The sequence below is a fragment of the Hyperoodon ampullatus genome (assembly GCF_949752795.1).
Source record: "Hyperoodon ampullatus genome assembly, chromosome: 10".
In the NCBI taxonomy this organism is placed as follows: Eukaryota; Metazoa; Chordata; class Mammalia; order Artiodactyla; family Ziphiidae; genus Hyperoodon; species Hyperoodon ampullatus.
Genome location: NC_136923.1, coordinates 66,566,398 through 66,585,981, shown reverse-complemented (window position 1 = coordinate 66,585,981; position 19,584 = coordinate 66,566,398). Strand labels below are relative to the sequence as shown.

Genomic DNA, 19,584 nt, shown 5'->3' with positions numbered 1-19,584 from the left:
GATGAAAGAAGCATGCGAAGCAGTGGCAAGGACTCAGAAACCCTCTTACCCTCTTCCTGTATTGTGCCTTCTCTAGAGCGCAGGGAATGTTATTCCATCTGTCTTTGCATTGTCTTGTGATATGAGGCTAAAGAGCAGTTGGGTAGTTGTTTGCCTTGTGTATTAGTATCTCTGGAGTGGTATTCAGAGACATTTGTGCCACTTTTATAAATGTAAAAAGTAACCTGATTAAAATAGCTTGATGCTTGTCAATATTAGATGTTCAGATTGAAATTCAACTTAAACAGGCAGAAAAAAGCCCTACATGTTGAACAGTATTCATATTCTTACATGAATAAAATTATATCTTTGTGTTCAAAAAAAAAAGCAAGAGAACTTTTGGGAGATTGGGATTGAGATACACACTCCTACATATAAAATAGATAACTAATAAGGACCTACTGTATAGCACAGGGAACTCTACTCAATACTCTGTAATGACCTATATGGGAAAAGAATCTAAAAAAAGAGTGGGTAGGGAATTCCCTGGCAGTCCAGTGGTTAGGACTCTGAAGTCTCACTACCAAGGGCCCGGGTTTGATCCCTGGTTGGGGAACTAAAACCCCACGAGCCTCATGGTGCAGCCAAAATAAATAAATAAATAAATTAATTTTAAAAAAAGAGTGGTTATACGTATAACTGATTCACTTTGCTGTATACCTGAAACTAATACAACATTGTAAATCAACTAGACTCCAATAAAATTTATTTTTTAAAAAAGAAAGAAAGCTTCTGGTCTTCAAAAGCTATCGTTAAGGAAATAAAAAGACAAGCCACAGACTAGGAGAAAATATTCATAATATATACACATATCTGAAAAAAGGACTGGTATCCAGATTATATAAATAACTCCTACAACTCAATATTAAGAAGAAAAATGATCCAGTTTTTAAAACAAGTGAAAGACTGAACTGTATACTTAAATATGGTTAAGATTGTAAATTTTATGGTGTGTATATTTTACCACAGCTGAAAAAAAAATTTTAATGGGCAGAAGATTTGAAAAACTCTTTCAGAAAAGAGGATATCAAAACATCAGGCCTTAGACCTTAAGTATATACAATGTTTATTTGTCAATCATACCTCATTAAAGCTAGGGGGAAAGTTTTTTTTTATTTAAAGTAATATTAATAACTGACTTTCTTGAGCACCTGCCACGTGCAAGGCACAGCTCCAAACGCATCATTTATACAAACTCTTTTAATCCTTCCCACAACTCCACCAGGTTGGTACTGTTATTCCCAGCAAAGAAATGAAGAAACCAAGGCACAGAGAGGCTAAGAGGCCCCACAGCTACAAAGTGGCAGAGGTTTGCCAGGCAGTGTAGCTCTCGATTCTGTGCTCTCAATTGCAGAGGTAAAGAGGCTCCAATGGACAACGGGAGAGGAAACCCTCCCAAGAGAAGTGTGGCTGCCTTGCTTGTCCTGGTGGACTGTGCTGAGGAAGGAGGCCCAGCAGGAAGAGGAAATAGAGATAGATGTTTCAAAACCAAAATGCATCACAAGCTTCATTCATTTCCTTAAGAAATATTTACTGAGCCTCTCCTGTGTGCCAGGCACTGTCCCAGGCTGCTGGGGATCCAACCATCAGCACCACAGGCACAAATCCCTGCCCTTGTGGAACTGAGATTCCAAACCTTCCCATGCCTCAGTTTTTCCAGCTGTAAAATGTGTACTCAAAAATATATTGGGTTGGCCAAAAAGTTCATTCGGTTTTAAATAAAAATAAAGGACACATTTTTCATTTTCACCAAGAATTTTATTGACTAATGTATTCACTAACTGAACAAACTTTTTGGCCAGCCCAATAGTTAGGCAGTGAAAAAGAAAACAAGGGAGTATGAGAAATGCTCAGAGGTTTACAGGTGACAATGGATGAACCAGACCTTGACAGCAACATGGATCACCTCTGCAGGCAACAGATCCAACAGGCTGTCAACAGGTGTCAGTCCCTGAACTCTGTCTGCAGTTTTTGCCTCCACATTGCTTATTATCAAATAATTCAGGAAAATAATCACGGCAGCCTCAGGCAAGTGAGGTCAGAGGAGCTGCCCCAAACAATGACAGGAAAAGAGGTGGTAGTCGATTAGGGAGAGGTCGTCTGCGGTGTGGTTTGCCCATGTGGAGGGGAGGGTCAGGCTCCATTTAGAGAATAAATCACACCCTCAGCCCCGTGGCAACAGATGTGGGTGACGTGTGTGTGTGTGTGTGTCCGGGAACGTGTCAGTAGCCATCTACCTACAGATCACAAACTCATATATGCCTTGGGAGCTATAAATGTAGATTCACAGCAGAGATGGCTCTTTCGAGGAGGTTTCTTCTGGAGTGGGAGGAGGTGTCATGCTACAGCATTAGGAAGCTATTCTAGATAGTGTCTGTTGAGGACATCTGGTATACTGTTGTCACAGCCAGGGCCTCACTGTACCTGGGCCCTAAGAGGGTGCCCTCCTCTCTGTTCCCAGAGTCACAGAAATAGAGGCCACCATGCTGACCACAGAGGGCACTGCTCCCCAGGACTCCTTCCCTTTCCTCTGTGACCGGGGAGATTTTATTCAAGGCTCTGGAACCTCAAAAGAAAAGGAACTGCAACTAGAAAATCTCTACAATGTAGTTTATTCATTTCCAATCTGGGGGGACTCCAGGGGGTCTCTGGGGGCCTAGAACCTGACTTTCATTCTTCCATCTTTCCAGCAGCCCACAGGATTTTATAGCTTCGCAAAGTCGGTGGTTCTCAATGTTGGTGGCTTTAAAACTGCTGCTGCCCATACCCATGTTCACCAGAAAACATGTAGAAGTACATCCTTAGCAGCTTTATTTGTAAATGCTGGAAACCACTTAGGTGGTGGTCCATCAACTGGTAAATGGATGAACAAATTGTGCTGTAGCTGTACAATGAAATGCCACTCTGCAACCAAAAGGAACAAAGTACTGATGCCTGTGACGGGGATTCTCACAGACCTGATGATGGAGAGGGGCGGGTAGCCAGACACAAACCAATACGTACTGTGGTGACATCAGAATAGTGTGTATCTGGAAGTGGGGGTGGGGCACTGACCAGAAAGGGAGACTTCTAGGGTACTGGTCATATCCTCTCTCTTGATCTGAATGGTAGTTAACATGGATTTACACACACACACACACACACAAAATACATTGAGTTGTAACTTTAACATTTGTGCACTGTACTGTAAGTATACTACACATCAAGAAAAATTAAAAAGCAAAATACTGGGGGAATTCCCTGGTGGTCCAGTGGGTAGGACTCTGCGCTGCCACTGGAGGGGACCCAGGTTCCATCCCTGGTCAGGGAACTAAGATCCCACAAGTCTCGTGGTGCAGCCAAAAAAAAAAAAAAAAAAAAAAAGGCAAAATACTGATGCCTTGGCCCCACCCCCTGTGTCTGACTTAACTCAGTCTGGGGTGTGGCCTGGGTAAATGGATATTTAAAGGCTTCCCAAAGGGTTCTACTGAGAAGCAGGCATGAGACCAAACCCTGCAAGAGCCAGAGCCCTTCCTCTCACTTTTCTGAACCCTGGGCTCTGGCTCCCTGCCCCTGACCTTGGCCCCAGGAGGAACACCCCAGTGCAGAGGGGCAGCCTGAGGTAGCAGGAAAGGCTCCAGGCTCTGCAGACAGAGTCCAGTTCCATCAATTCTTACTTCTGCGACCTTGAACAAGAAACATCTGTTTCTCTAAGCCTGTTTTTTGTTCGTTTGTTTTTTGTTTTTTGGGTTTGTGTGTGTGTGTGTCTTTAACATGGGGCAGGTGATAGACCTATATCTCACGCACAATACAGCGTAGGAGTGGTAAAAATGGGGTTGGTCTTGATAACGGTAATCTCTTTAAAATATACATCTGATCCAGTCACGACTGCCTGAAACCTTTCCGTGGCTCTTCATTGCACTTTGAATAAAATCCTACCTCTTTCCTGAGGCCACCATGCCTGTCCAGGTTCACCAGGCTCACCCTGTCCTGGTTGCTGGCTTGCCTCTCAGTTCAAGCCCTTCTTTGCAGAAGGGCCTTGCACTGGAATTGTTCCTCCTGGTTTTTCTCAACCCAAGCTCTGGGTCATCACGCCCTGATCCTTTTCTTCATAGCTCCCAGCACATAATAGAGGTATTTGTTGCCTGGCGTGGGATCCGAGTGTGTTCTTGCCTCCACTTTTACCCCATCACCGGGCCCAGGGCCAGGTGCCTTGTGCCTCACTGCTGAATGGAATTCAGTGAACTCAAGGGTGCGCTGTCATCTGAGAAGTCTTTTGTAAATGTCAGAGTGTATTATTATTCGTCTTCCTTCCTGACTCAGTAACCTCTAATCTCCTCTGCTCACCATGAGGTTGCTGTTTACTCCTGAAACATTTAGTATCCCAATCATGTGTGAGACATCATGCTAACTGCTGGAGAGGACAAAGAGAGGAGCAAGGCATGGCCCCTGCCCACGAGAAAGCTCCATCCAGGGCTGGAGACACCACAGGAACCTCATCTGAGGATGAGCTGGGAAGTGCTGCAGTGTCCCTCCACATCCTCTTCTCACTCCACATCCTCTCTAGGTGATCTCAGAGCCTCACAGGGTCTTAGATGATTCCCTGACCTAATGTAATGCAGCTCTCTCCCACAGGACAAATTCTGAGCTCTTTATCTAAAATCACCCTGGGGAGCTCTACCCACCACCAGTCCCTCCCATTAGGAAGCTTGCACAAGCCTCTTAGATAGCCTCGTCCACCAGAGGGCAGACAACAGAAGCAAGTAGAACTACAATTCTGCAGTGTGTGGAAGGAAAACTACATGCACAGAAAGACAGACAAAATGAAAAGGCAGAGGACTTTGTACCAGATGAAAGAACAAGATAAAACCCCAGAAAAACAACTAAAAGAAGTGGAGATAGGCAACCTTCCAGAAAAAGAATTCGGAATAATGATAGTGAAGATGATCCAGGACCTCGGAAAAAGAATGGACGCAAAGATGGAGAATGCAAGAAATGCTTAACAAAGACCTAGAAGAATTAAAGAACAAACACTGAGAAGAATTAAAGAAAAAACAGAGGTGAATAATATAATAACTGAAATGAAAAATACACTAGAAGGAATCAATAGCAGAATAACTGAGGCAGAAGAATGAATAAGTGACCTGGAAGACAGAATGGTGGAATTCACTGCTGCGGAACAGAATAAAGAAAAAAGAATGAAAAGAGATTAAGACAGCCTAAGAGACCTCTGGGACAACAATAAATGCAACAACATTCACATTATAGGGGTCCCAGAAGGAGAAGAGAGAGAGAAAGGACCCGAGAAAATATTTGAAGAGATTATAGTCAAAAACTTCCCTAACATGGGAAAGGAAATAGCCACCCAAGTCCAGGAAGCACAGAGAGTCCCAGGCAGGATAAACCCAAGGAGAAACACGCCGAGACACATAGTAATCAAATCGGCAAAAATTAAGGACAAAGAAAAATTATTGAAAGCAACAAGGGAAAAACGACAAATAGCATACAAGGGAACTCTCATAAGGTTAAAAGCTGATTTCTCAGCAGAAACTCTACAAGCCAGAAGGGAGTGGCAGGACATATTTAAAGTGATGAAAGGGAAGAAGCTACAACCAAGATTACTCAACCTGGCAAGGATCTCATTCAGATTCCATGGAGAAATCAAAAGCTTAATAGGCAAGCAAAAGCTAAGAGAATTCAGCACCACCAAACCTGCTCTACAACAAATGCTAAAGGAACTTCTCTAAGTGGGAAACACAAGAGAAGAAAAGGACCTACAAAAACAAACCCAAAACAATTAAGAAAATGGTAATAAGAACATACATATCAATAATTACCTTAAACATGAATGGATTAAATGCTCCAACCAAAAGACACAGGCTCACTGAATGGATTCAAAAGCAAGACCCATATATATGCTGTCTACAAGAGACCCACTTCAGGCCTAGGGACACATACAGACTGAAAGTGAGGGGATGGAAAAAGATATTCCATGCAAATGGAAATCAAAAGAAAGCTGAAGTAGCAATACTCATATCAGATAAAATAGACTTTAAAATAAAGAATGTTACAAGACACAAGGAAGGACACTACATAATGAACAAGGGATCAATCCAAGAAGAAGATATAATGATTATAAATATATATGCACCCAACATAGGAGCACCTCAAAACATAAGGCAACTGCTAACAGCTATAAAAGAGGAAATTGACATTAACACAATCATAGTAGGGGACTTTAACACCCCACTTTCACCAATGGACAGATCATCCAAAATGAATATTAATAAGGAAACACAAGCTTTAAATGATACAATAGACCAGATAGATTTAATTGATATTTATAGGACATTCCATATAAAAACAGCAGATCACACTTTCTTCTCAGGTGCACATGGAACATTCTCCAGGATAGATCACACCTTGGGTCACAAATCAAGCCTTGGTAAATTTAAGAAAATTGAAATCATGTCAAGCATCTTTTCTGACCACAACGCTATGAGATTAGAAATCAATTACAGGGAAAAAAACGTAAAAGACACAAACACATGGAGGCTAAACAATACGTTACTGAATAACCAAGAGATCACTGAAGAAATCAAAGAGGAAATAAAAAAAATACCTAGAGACAAATTACAATGAAAACACGATGATCCAAAACCTATGGGATACAGCAAAAGCAGTTCTAACAGGGAAGTTTATAGCAATACAATCCTACCTCAAGGAACAAGAAACATCTCAAATAAACAATCTAACCTTACACCTAAAGGAACTAGAGAAAGAAGAACAAACAAAACCCCAAGTTAGTAGAAGGAAAGAAATCATAAAATCAGAGCAGAATTAAATGAAATAAAAACAAAGAAAACAATAGCAAAGATCAATAAAACTAAAAGCTGGTTCTTTGAGAAGATAAACAAAATTGATAAACCATTAGCCAGACTCATCAAGAAAAAGAGAGAGAGGACTCAAATCAATAAAATTAGAAATGAAAATGGAGAAGTTACAACAGACACCACAGAAATAGAAAGCATCCTAAGAGACTACTACAAGCAACTCTATGCCAATAAAATGGACAACCTGGAAGAAATGGACAATTCTTAGAAAGGTATAACCTTCCAAGACTGAACCAGGAAGAAACAGAAAATATGAACAGACCAATCACAAGTAATGAAATTGAAACTCTTATTAAAAATCTTCCAAAAAACAAAAGTCCAGGACCAGATGACTTCACAGATGAACTCTATCAAACATTTAGAGAAGAGCTAACACCCATCCTTCTCAAATGCTTCCAAAAAACTGCAGAGGAAGGAAAACTCCCAAACTCATTCTATGAGGCCACCATCACCCTGATACCAAAGCAGACAAAGATACTACAAAAAAAGAAAATTACAGACCAATATCACTGATGAATATAGATGCAAAAATCCTCAACAAAATACTAGCAAACAGAATCCAACAACACATTAAAAGGATCATACACCATAATCAAGTGGGATTTATCCCAGGGATGCAAGGATCTTTCAGTATATGCAAAGCAAGCAATGTGATACACCATATTAACAAATTGAAGGAGAAAAACCATATGATCATCTCAATAGATGCAGGAAAAGCTCTTGACAAAATTCAACACCCATTTATGATAAAAACTCTCCAGAAAGTGGGCATAGAGGGAACCTACCTCAACATAATAAAGGTCATATATGACAAACCCACAGCAAACATAATTCTCAATGGTGAAAAATGGAAACCATTTCCTCTAAGATCAGGATGTCCACTCTTGCCACTATGATTCAACATAGTTTTGGAAGTCCTAGCCACAGCAATCAGAGAAGAAAAAGAAATAAAAGGAATACAAACTGGAAAAGAAGAAGTAAAACTGTCACTATTTGCAGATGACATGATACCATACATAGAGAATCCTAAAGATGCCACCAGAAAACTACTAGAGCTAATCAATGAATTTGGTAAAGTAGCAGGATACAAAATTAATGCACAGAAATCTCTTGCATTCCTATACACTAACAATGAAAGATCAGAATGAGAAATTAAGGAAACACTCCCATTTACCATTGCAACAAAAAGAATAAAATACCTAGGAATAAACCTACCTAAGGAGGTAAAAGACCTGTACTCAGAAAACTATAAGACACTGATGAAAGAAATCAAAGACGACACAAACAGACGGAGATATATACCATGTTCTTGGATTGGAAGAATCAACACTATGAAAATGACTATACTACCCAAAGCAATCTACAGATTCAATGCAATCCTTATCAAATTACCAGTGGCATTTTTTACAGAACTAGAACAAAAAGTCTTAAAATTTGTATAGGGACACAAAAGACTCCGAATAGGCAAAGCAGTCTTGAGGGAAAAAATCGGAGCTGGAGAAATCAGACTCCCTGACTTCAGACTATACTACGAAGCTACAGTAATCAAGACAATATGGTACCAGCACAAAAACAGAAATATAGATCAATGGAACAGGATAGAAAGCCCAGAGATAAACCCACGCACCTATGATCAACTAATCTATGATAAAGGAGGCAAACATATACAATGGAGAAAAGACAATCTGTTCAATAAGTGGTGCTGGGAAAACTGGACAGCTATATGTAAAAGAATGAAATTAGAACACTCCCTAACACCATGCACAAAAATACACTCAAAATGGATTAGAGACCTAAATGTAAGACCAGACAATATAAAACTCTTAGAGGAAAACATAGGAAGAACACTCTTTGACATTAATCACAGCAAGATCTTTTTTGATCCACCTCCTAGAGAAATGGAAATAAAAACAAAAATGAACAAATGGGATCTAATGAAACTTAAAAGCTTTTGCACAGCAAAGGAAACCATAAGCAAGGCGAAAAGACAACCCTCAGAATGGGAGAAAATATTTGTAAACAAAGCAACTCACAGAGGGTTAATCTTCAAAATATACAAGCAGCTCATGCAGCTCAATATCAAAAAAAACAAACAACCCAATCCAAAAATGGGCAGAAGAACTAAATAGACATTTCTCCAGAGAAGATATACAGATTGCCAACAAACACATGAAAGGATGCTCAACATCACTAATCATTAGAGAAATGCAAATCAAAACTACAATGAGGTATCACCTCACAACGGTCAAAATGGCCATCATCAAAAAATCTACAAGGAATGAATGCTGGAGAGGTGTGGAGATAAGGGAACCCTCTTGCACTGTTGGTGGGAATGTAAATTGATACAGCCACTATGGAGAACAGTATGGAGTTTCCTTAAAAAACTAAAAACAGAACTACCGTATGACCCAGCAATCCCACTACTGGACATATACCCTGAGAAAACCATAATTCAAAAAGAGACATGTACCCCAATGTTCATTGCAGCACTATTTACAATAGCCAGGACATGGAAGCAATCTAAGTGTCCATCCACAGGTGAATGGATAAAGAAGATGTGGCATATATACACAATGGAATATTACTCAGCCATAAAAAGAAACAAAATTGAGTTATTTGTAGTGAGGTGGGTGGACGTAGAGTTTGTCATACAGAGTGAAGTAAGTCGGAAAGAGGAAAACAAATACCATATGCTAACACATATATATGGAATCTAAAAAAAAAAATAAAAAGTTTCTGATGAACCTAGGGGCAGGACAGGAATAAAGATGAAGAAATAGAGAACGGACTTGAGGACATGGGGAGGGGGAAGGGTAAACTGGGATGAAGTGAGAGTAGCATTGACATATATACACTACCAAATGTAAAATAGATAGCTAGTGGGAAGCAGCTGCATAGTACAGGGAGATAAAAAAAAGAAAAAAAAATCATCCTGGGTTTTTTCACCAGTGTGTCTCACAGACACAAATGCAACAAAATCTAAAACTGAATCCATCTCTCCTAAACAATTTAGTGATATTTCAGATAAAAGCATAGCTTATTGAGGTAATGATGCTGAGAAACCAGCTTACCCTTTGGAGGGAAAATTTTTACATCAGAAGACATTCCAGGAGGATAAAAGATTTATTTTTTAATTAATTAATCAATCTTATTTTTGGCTGCGTTGGGTCTTCGTTGCTGTGCACAGGCTGTTCTCTAGTTGCGGCGAGCGGGGGCTACTCTTCGTTGCAGTGTGCGGGCTCCTCATTGCAGTGGCTTCTCTTGCTGCGGAGCCCAGGCTCTAGGTGCATGGGCTCAGTAGTTGTGGCTCTTGGGCTCTAGAGCACAGGCTCAGTAGTTGTGGCACATGGGCTTAGCTGCCCCTCGGCCGGTGGGATCTTCCTGGCCCAGGGCTCGAACCCGTGTCCCCTGCATTTGCAGGCAGATTCTTAACCACTGCACCACCAGGGAAGTCCCTAAAAGATTTAAACATAAACAATTTAGTCACGTAAAGACTTTGAATATTTTTGTAAGTGAACTGGGGAGTCCTTGGAGGATTTTAAGCAGAGGAGTGACATGGTCTGATGTTGTAGCAGGATCACTCTAGCCACGGTAAGGGAAGAGACCTGCGAGACTGTATTTCAGTAAACTGCATCCCAGAGCTGCTGCTGGGAAGTGAGCCATCACCCCTGTGTCTTCCTGCTGGCTGCTTTCAAGGTCTTCTCTTTGTCTCTGATGTCCTGCGAATTCATTGTATGTTTAGGCATGGATCTGTTTTTATTTATCCAACTTGAGATTTGATGATCACAGTGACTCTGAAGTGTGTTGTCTTCCAAGAATTCTTGAGGATACTGACAGTGTCTCTTTCCCATATTCTCTATCATTTTCTTATGTGACTTCACATAGCCATGTATTAGACTTTCCCTCTCTATCCTTCACACCTCAAATCCTTTCTTTCAACTATCCCATCTCTTTTTTTTTCCAGTTATATATTTTTTTATTAAAAAATTTTTTTACTGAAATATAGTTGATTTACAATATTGTGTAAGCTTCAGATGTACAGCACAGTGATTCAGTTATACATATATATTCTTTTTCAGATTCTTTTCCCTTATAGGTTATTATGTAATATTGAGTAGAGTTCCCTGTGCTATACAGTAGGTCCTTGTTGACTATCTATTTTATACATAGTAGTATGTATTTGTTAATTCCAGCCTCCTAATTTATTCCTGCCCACACCCACTTATTCCATCTCTTTTAATCTCTGGACTACATTGTGAATGTTTTGTTTTTTCACATCTATCTTCCCTTTCATGATTTTTCTCTTCAAGTGTGTCAGATCTATTGTTTATTCTTTTTTTTAATTGTTTTAAATTTCAATCATTTTAGTTTTCATTACTAGGAATTTTATTGTATTCTTTTCCAAATATGTTTGACCAGTCCTTAGATTATGTTTTTCCTTGTTCCTTGTTTCTTGTTGTTCAAGATTTTTAAAAAAATTTTCTGGAAACATGTTATGAATACTTATTTTTTAACTTGTGACAAAATACTCATAAAATTTACCATCTTAACCATTTTAAGTGTACATTTCCGTAGCATTAAGTAATTCACATTGTTGTGCACCCAATCTCCAGAATTCTTTCCATCCTGCAAATACTTATTTTTAAACAGTGAAACCACAAAAATACTTGAAGAAACTATAGGTGAATATTTTTTTAAATTAATTTATTAATTTATTTATTTTTGGCTGCATTGGGTCTTCATTGGCCCCCGTTGCTGAGCGCGGGCTTTCTCTAGTTGGGACAAGCTGGGGTTATTCTTTGCTGCGGTGCGCGGGCTTCTCATTGCGGTGGCTTCTCTTGTTGCAGAGCATAGGCTCTAGAACGCAGGCTCAGTAGTTGTGGCGCATGGGCTTAGTTGCCCCGTGGTATGTGGAATCTTCCCAAGCCAGGGCTCAACCCCGTGTCCCCTGCATTGGCAGGAGGATTCTTAACCACTGCACCACCTGGGAAGTCCCTAGGTGAATATTTATATGATGTTCAGATGTGGAGTGCCTTTTTAAGCATTTAAGCATTTAAGCAAAGTCTGAAACCATAAAGATTTGAATACAAAGAAATGTGAAAAAAAAGTGAAACTTCTTCGAAATACCATGAAAATTGAACAAATGAAAAAAACTGGGAGAAATTCTTGAAAAATATGTGACAAACGGTTAATAGCTTTAACACATAGAGTAATTTCAAATCAATAAGAAAAGAAAAAACTTAATAGGACAACAGGTAATGGAAATGAATTTATAAAAGAAGGAACACAAACGCCTAAAAAGAAAACTATTTAACCACAGAAGTAATCAAAAAAGCAAATCAAAAGAGCAATGAGATTAATAATTCTTATCTATCAGACTGAGAAAAATGAATATCCAATGTCACCAGGGTTAATAATGAGGAAGTGAGCCTTGTTAATAACAGCTGACCAGAATGTAATTGATAATGCCGTCCAGAAGTCAATGTGGCATGTGTCAAAAACCTTAAAATGTGTACTTTGTTACTCAACAATTACACTGCCAGGACTTTGTCCTAAGGAAAATATTTGAGAAGTGTGCAGGTGTGTGGCATCGTTAGTTATAATAGTGAAAAAATTCTAAAATATATATCCAGTCATAGAGTGTTGATTAAACCATCCATCAGCGGACTACTACGTAGTCGTTACAATTGAAGGTATTAATTAACAAGAAGAGATTCATGATGTATTAGTAAACGAAAAAAACAGGTTTCCAAACATCATACCATAACGTACATACAAAACATCCCATTTTTGTTAAAAAATACACTTCCTATGAGTTTGTAAGAATATATACCAAAATGTTAATAGCGATCCTTCGGTTGACGGGATTCTATTTTTATTCTTTTATTATTATTGTTATTGCAGTTATTATTATTTCGTCTGGTTTCTCTTTCCCCCCCTCAAAGAGCATATATTATTTACATAATAATAAGTTAAATTACCGACGGGAAACAAAAGAAAGACGTAGCGACTTTCTAAAAGGCCTGCCCACGCAATAAAAGTGACCATTTATTGATAAAGCACGCAGGGTCAGAAGCCTCCAGCGGCGGTTTCCACGTGCGTTCGTCCTCAAGGAAGCCAGGGTTCGCGGTAGCCCGGAGACGCCAGTCCCTCAGGCACTGCCGAGGCCACCTCAGGCAGCGCGCGGGTCCTGACAGGGGGCGGGGCACGGCAGCCCGGAAGAGACGCCGCGCCGCACATACCCCTTCCTTTCCAGCTCCGGCCCCGGACGCAGCAGCCGTCGCGGTGAGTTCCTCTGGTTTTCGGGTTCCATCGGCCCCCATCCTGGCCCTCTCGCCGCCGTAGTCGCTGCTCCTCCCCGGGGTTGTGGCGGAGGCTGCTCGCTCCCGCTCCCCTCACTTCCATTTCTGAGCAATGAGAGGGGCCAGGGGCGCACTTCGCGGGGTAGTGGGGCCCTGGCAGGCGAAGATTGGCGTCCCGATAGTGGAAGGCGGAGGGGAGAGGAGGATGAAGCCCTTGAGTGGCGGGGAAGATCCGGACGAGGCTATGGAGACTGTGCTCCTCTTGCACGCTGTTTTTCGGGGTAGAATCCCGCACCCTGAGTTGCTTCTTTGCTTGGTCATGGAAGTTTAATTTGGGAGAAGAGTGGTAGGCTGTGAAGGTTTCAGCCCTTTGGTTTGGGGTCAGCGGCCTGTCATGAATCGAGGGCTTTCCTCTGGGTCCTTCCCGCGCACCTGAAGGTACCGCCGCTTCCATTCCGCATTAGGTACTGTTGCTGATGGTCCCCAAATAGTCCGAGCATACAAGGTCTGCTTCCCGTTTTATACCTTTCTTGTGAGTGTGAAAGTCTTGCAGCGAGTATGTACCTCCCTCCTCGTTTTATTTTAACGTCCTGGCAATTTCTCACCTGAATCGTGTTTTCGAGGGTGGGGGAGGGAACTAGTCACTGTTGGACTTAAGGTAGCGGAGTTTGAATTCTTGTTTTTCATGGTGTGTTTGAGATTTCAGTCCATTGGACAGTGATTTGTGTGTGTGTGTGTGGTCTTTGGGGGTGATGAACTGGGTTACTGGCCCGTGGCCACACTGCTCAAAAATGCTCTTGATAATCGCTTCCTTCTTGCAGATGTTGATGCCCAAGAAGAACCGGATTGCCATTTATGAACTCCTTTTTAAGGAGGGAGTGATGGTGGCCAAGAAGGACGTCCACATGCCTAAGCACCCCGAGCTGGCAGACAAGAATGTGCCCAATCTTCATGTCATGAAGGCCATGCAGGTAGCCGGGGGGGCTGCTGGAGTGGGGTGCAGATGGAGGGATTTGCCACTGGTGTTCAAGGCAAATTCCAAGGAGAGGTCAGGACAGCCAGAGCTGCTTGCTGCCTTGAAGGGCTGAGAGGTAGATACACCGTGAAAATTTGTCTACTGTGAAGTTTAGCTTCCCATTTGCGCTGCTTTTCTTGCCTCTAGTTATGTCTTAACTGTGGTTTTCTGTCTTACAGTCTCTCAAATCACGAGGCTACGTGAAGGAACAGTTTGCCTGGAGACATTTCTACTGGTACCTAACCAACGAGGGTATCCAGTATCTCCGAGATTACCTCCACCTGCCCCCTGAAATCGTGCCTGCCACCCTGCGCCGCAGTCGTCCTGAGACTGGCAGGCCGCGGCCCAAAGGTATAGTGCCCACATAATGCCTCTGAAGGCATTCTCTGAAGTTGCTCTTTCTGCGGAGAGAGGTGAAACAGTGGGGTTTTTTGTGTGGGGCATGGAGGTAGTCTTAGTAATATAACATTGGAATCAGTTTTTGAGGGACTCTGGCACGCAAGACCTAGGTCAAGTCCTAGAACCTTTAATGGAACTGGACTCAGGTCTTTAGGCAATCCCTAGAAATGGCATTAAACACAGGATATTAGTCTGTGGCAAGATAAATGTGGTAGAGTATTACTGAAATTTTCTCCTGAAATTTTTCCTGTAGAGCGAGAGGCTTATCCCCCCCCCCCGCAAGAAATCCAAAGCAAAGCTGTTTACCATGTGAAATAAATGAAGAGTTGTCTAGAGTTTCTTGGCAATGGGAGCAAAAATAATCACGACAGATAGGGGAGAATGGATGTAGAGAGTGCGTGTGTGTATATTAGCAGTGTGCAAGGGGTCTGTGTGTGGGGAATTACCTTCTGACTCAAGGTCATTGTTGGCTTACAGTTGGCACTTGTCAGGGCTATGGTTCCTTTTCCTTAGGTTTTGAAAAAACTTGTCACTGGAACTTTGTAGGAGGAGCAGTTTGTGAGTTTGATGAGGTGAGATGCAGAGATTCCTAAAAACAGATGATCATCAGACTGTCAGGTTCCCTGGAATGGCACTTCATGGAGCTCAGGAATCTGCATTTTTTATGAAAGCTCCCTAGGTGGTTAGGCAGGATTACATATCTTTAGAGCAAAGGTTCTTCACTGCATCTTGGAATCTTTGGGGGCATGGGAGTGTTGCCAATGCCATTGTTTGTTCCCACACAGATTCCAGTTTGCCATAGGTGGGGCCTGGTGTTTATTTACTTTGGCCACTTACTACAGATTCAATCTAAAAAAATCCATTTTCAAATCATGAACTCTACAGGTAATTTTCCAGCATAACAAGGTAGAGAGAATACTAGATTAACCTTTCAGTGTTTGTGAGAATGTTATCCCACAACCTAGCGAGACGCGAGGAGGAACTAGAGGATTCTCAGTGGTCTCTGTATTTATATACTTATGTTGGAGGTGGGGCTTGCAGCTTATGGTGCCTCCTTTCCTGTTTGCACAGGAAGTTTTCCATTTTAGAGATGGGTCAGGTTCAAAATTTTGGCTATTCAAATGTTTGTAGAAATGGCTGGATTTCTTAATTTGCCAAGGAATTGGAAAATGTCTGTTTATGCTGAGAAATACAGTAGAAGAAAGCAAACTTTTTGCAGGTGTATGACATTTTAATTAACATGTGCGTTTTTCTAGGTCTTAGAGGAGCCAAAACGTCAGCGATGGCAAGTTTCTAGCTAACAGTTCTGGGTGTAGGGGTTCCTGTCCCCATTAACCCATCATAACTAAGTGTTGCCCAGTGAGAATGGAGAGCAGTTCGTTCTTTTGGCCTGAAGGGGACAGTTCCCACGTTGCCCTGTGTTCATACTGTGGTTTAATTTGTGTAGGTCTGGAAGGAGAGCGACCTGCAAGACTCACAAGAGGGGAAGCCGACAGAGACACCTACAGACGAAGCGCTGTGCCCGGTGAGTAGCATCATCTGTATCTGGCTATTGGGGTAGAATCTTGAGATTCTACTCTGGCTGGGGCTCGGCCCTTGTAGATGCCAAGGTAACCAGTAAAGATCCTTCGTTTCATCTCAGATCATCTCCGGCTGGAGTCCTTTGTACTTTTGTCTTATGCAGGGGTGGGGATTAGAAGGAAAGCCCTTTGAGCTGGGGACACCGAAGACTTTAGTTGAAGACCTTTAGAGCAAAACTGAAGACTTTTAGGAAAGCAACATGCTTTCTTTGTTTTGTAGTTGTGTTCCTGTGTTGTGCTTGAGGGCAGGGCCCACTCACGTCACCTTTGTTGCTTTTTTATTGCAAAAATAGTGTAAAATCTTACTTTTAAATAGCACATGTTTGCACTGATGGGAAAGACAGACGTCTGTTCATTCAGCAGATACATACTGAGTGCCTATGGTATGACAGACACAATTCTAGGAACTGGGGGGCTAGTAGTGTACATGAGAGACAAAAGGCCCTTCTCTTGTTGAACTTGCATTTTAGTAGTAGGGGGTGGATAAACAAAAATAAGTATATATCATGTCCATCGTGGGTGCTATGGGGGCCGGGGGGTGTACGGTTTCCAATTGGATTTTTAGGGAAAGTTCTGTCGAAGTGAGATTGAAGCAAACATCTGCAGGAGGTGAGGCTACCTGGGGGAAGAGCATTACAGGCAAAGGTCCTATGGGGAAGGCACCTGGCTTGTCTAAACAGAAGATGGCGGGAGAGTCAGATAAGGATGTGGGTCTCATAGTTCTGTGGGCCATGGTATGACTTGGGATTTTACTCTGGAATAAGATGGGAAGCCATTCAATTTGTTTTAAAGAGACTCTGTCCTTGCTGCAGAAGCAGTTAATTGTGATATAAAAGAAAGGTGTAAAGGGAGTTTTTATTAACTTTTACTGCTCTTGCCTCCTACTTGTGGTGCCTGATTCTTCAGATGTGAGATGGAAGTGAGCAATTAACCTAAATAGCTTATAGGATAGTAGTAAGAAAGATATCCTCCAGCAAACAGGCTCTCAGTTCAGAGAAAGTTCGTGATCACTTTTATTAGAAGTCAAACCACACGAGGAATCAGCCAGGGGATGTGACAGTTGGTCCCCAAGTTGAGGGTGGGAGAGTGAGCATTTCAGGGAGAGATCGGCATGAACAAAGGTACGGAGTTGGGGGGGATACTGTGGCTCTGGTCAAAGGGCCAGGGGGTGAGCAGACAGGAGCCTATGGTGGGTGTGGTCTGAAATGGGCCAAAGGGGAGCTCCGATTTGAATAAGATTTGCTGAAACCGCACTGACTGTTAGCCCTGCCCCTCAAATGTGAATTGTAAAATTTCCTAGTGGTCACATTTAAAGCAATTAGAAATGGTTTATGTGGGTATTAATTTTTTTTATCCCAGGATATTTTGAAATATTTTAATATGTAACCTGTATAAACATTAATGAGATATTTTGCATTCTCTTAAGTCTTGAAATCTGATGGGTATTTTGCACACATCTCAATTTGGGCTAGTGGCTGACATATAGGACAGAGCAGCACTAGGTCTTTCATCTTGTTTGCCACTTTCCCTTGGTCGTAATAAAGTTGCTTTTTGCTTCTGTGGGCCCTTCACCTCTTAGTTCCCCCTTCATTGAGCTCCCTCTGAGCTAGGTGCTGGTCTGAAGCATGGAAGTAACTCGGTGATGGGAAGTGCCATATAGGAAGTGCACATAATCCAGACTTCATGGTCAAGGCAGCCTTCCTGGAGGAGGCAGTAGTTTGGGCTGTGAGTTTTGTAAGGTGACGTAAGGAAGGCTGCCTTAAGGGATGGGGCAGAGGTGGCTCAGAAGATGTTTCCCCACTGCAGGTTATAATTTACTTGTACTTCATGGTACCTTTGCTGACATGGCTTTTCTTGCAAGGTTGGGTTGGGTGACTTTTCCTTGTTCTGTAGTGGATCAGATCATATGATGAATCTAAATCGGTGTTTCTCATTCCAGCTGGTGCCGACAAGAAAGCCGAGGCCGGGGCTGGGTCAGCAACCGAATTCCAGTTTGTAAGTATCCCCTTTTTGCTCTTCATAAGCAGTCACTATTCTGGTCTCAGCCCTTTGGATCTGCATGTCCAGAGATGCAGTATAGTGTGGTGGGTCCCACCCCTCTTCCCAAACACATATTCCAGATAGGTTTTTATATTAAGGCACAGTATGCAAACATCTGTAAATATATAAATTACTGAAACACGTCTCACAGATCAATACTTCATGAGGCATAGTGGTATTTTCTAGTTCATTAATGGCCATCATAGGCTCCCTGGATTAGTTTCGTGAACCAAAACAGGGTTGAAACCTGAACGCTGGAGATTGAGCAGGCTCTAGACTCCAGATGGTGTGATCTTCGGCAGGTGCCCCTCTGTGCCTGTTACCTCATCTATAAAGTAGTAGCTATCTCAAGGTAGTTGTGAGACTAGTTAATCCAAGTAAAGGATTAACCCTAGGGATGGTGTATCACTGTTGGGACAGCAGCTGTCCTAGGCAGCAGGAAATGGACCTAGGAGGTGAATGTGGCCCCAGAGCCTGTAAGAGGCAGGGCTGGGTTTTCTGAGCCCTTACATACGGGGACCTCTCCAGTGATGATGAGGCCTGCTGCCCGGCATACCACTTATGCTGATGTCATGTGCTTTCTCTTGCAGAGAGGCGGATTTGGTCGTGGACGTGGTCAGCCACCTCAGTAAAGTTTGGAAGAGATTGTTTTGTGTTGAATAAACGTGTAGCCAGAAAAGATTAATCTTGTGTGCCCTGTTTTGTGCGTTATGTAGCCTGAACAGGACTGGTTTAAGGATCAGAGTGTTAAGTGGGGTAAGACCGGATAGGTTTTGGGAGTTGTCCTTATCCAGGGTGACATCACTTGTTGCTGTTAGAGCTGCAGTACTTGGCTTTGACCTGGGCCCTCTTTGCTCCAGCATAAGCCTCCCTGTGGGGTCCTGTCCCGTGTGGTTAACCGTTCTGGGAGGTGGTTGGAAAGCTGGGCGTCTTTACCACACCAGCCATGCCGGCTCAGCTCTGTATGGTGGGGAAGTTGCTATTCTGGACCTGGAATTATTAATCTTCCAAGCTCAGGGTTTTCAAGAATCGGGGAGAAAACATTGCACAAAAAAACCACCCTAAAGGGACTGCCCAGCCTCCCCCCAGGAATACTAGACAACTGGAGGTCTTGCTATACCAGGGCTCCTTGAAAATGGGAAATCCACTGTCCCATTTTCCTGGGGTTTGTCAGTGATGACCCAGCATACGACATGAGTACATGGGCAAGAACAGTGTGTTAGTTTTCTCTTGGTGGTGCCAAGTGTCATGTAAGTATCCAGAGGGGTTTGATGGGACCGTTTCTGTGGGCCTGCACTTGCAAACACCACATGCCTGGCGCAGTGCCAGGAAGTGAA

The 19,584-nt window shown here is 42.3% G+C and overlaps 1 protein-coding gene across 1 annotated transcript; it reads left to right on the top strand.

Annotated features, from left to right (window-relative positions):
• Positions 1 to 13,130: 13,130 nt before the first annotated feature.
• LOC307059743 (small ribosomal subunit protein eS10) lies at positions 13,131 to 18,932 on the top strand. The gene is made up of 6 exons (XM_079713935.1): positions 13,131 to 13,196; positions 14,035 to 14,184; positions 14,408 to 14,579; positions 16,075 to 16,152; positions 18,147 to 18,202; positions 18,838 to 18,932. Exons 2-6 carry the CDS (start codon positions 14,035 to 14,037, stop codon positions 18,877 to 18,879), a joined length of 498 nt encoding a protein of 165 aa, XP_079570061.1. The 5' UTR covers positions 13,131 to 13,196; the 3' UTR covers positions 18,880 to 18,932.
• The last annotated feature ends 652 nt before the right edge of the window (positions 18,933 to 19,584 follow it).

Bases quoted from the DNA above. Each gene is read 5' to 3' on its own strand.
- LOC307059743 (XM_079713935.1), top strand. From the start codon at position 14,035: ATGTTGATGCCCAAGAAGAACCGGATTGCCATTTATGAACTCCTTTTT. The intron at 14,185-14,407 runs GTAGCCGGGGGG...TCTGTCTTACAG, and splicing joins ATGTCATGAAGGCCATGCAG to TCTCTCAAATCACGAGGCTA. The intron at 16,153-18,146 runs GTGAGTAGCATC...TTCTCATTCCAG, and splicing joins CAGACGAAGCGCTGTGCCCG to CTGGTGCCGACAAGAAAGCC.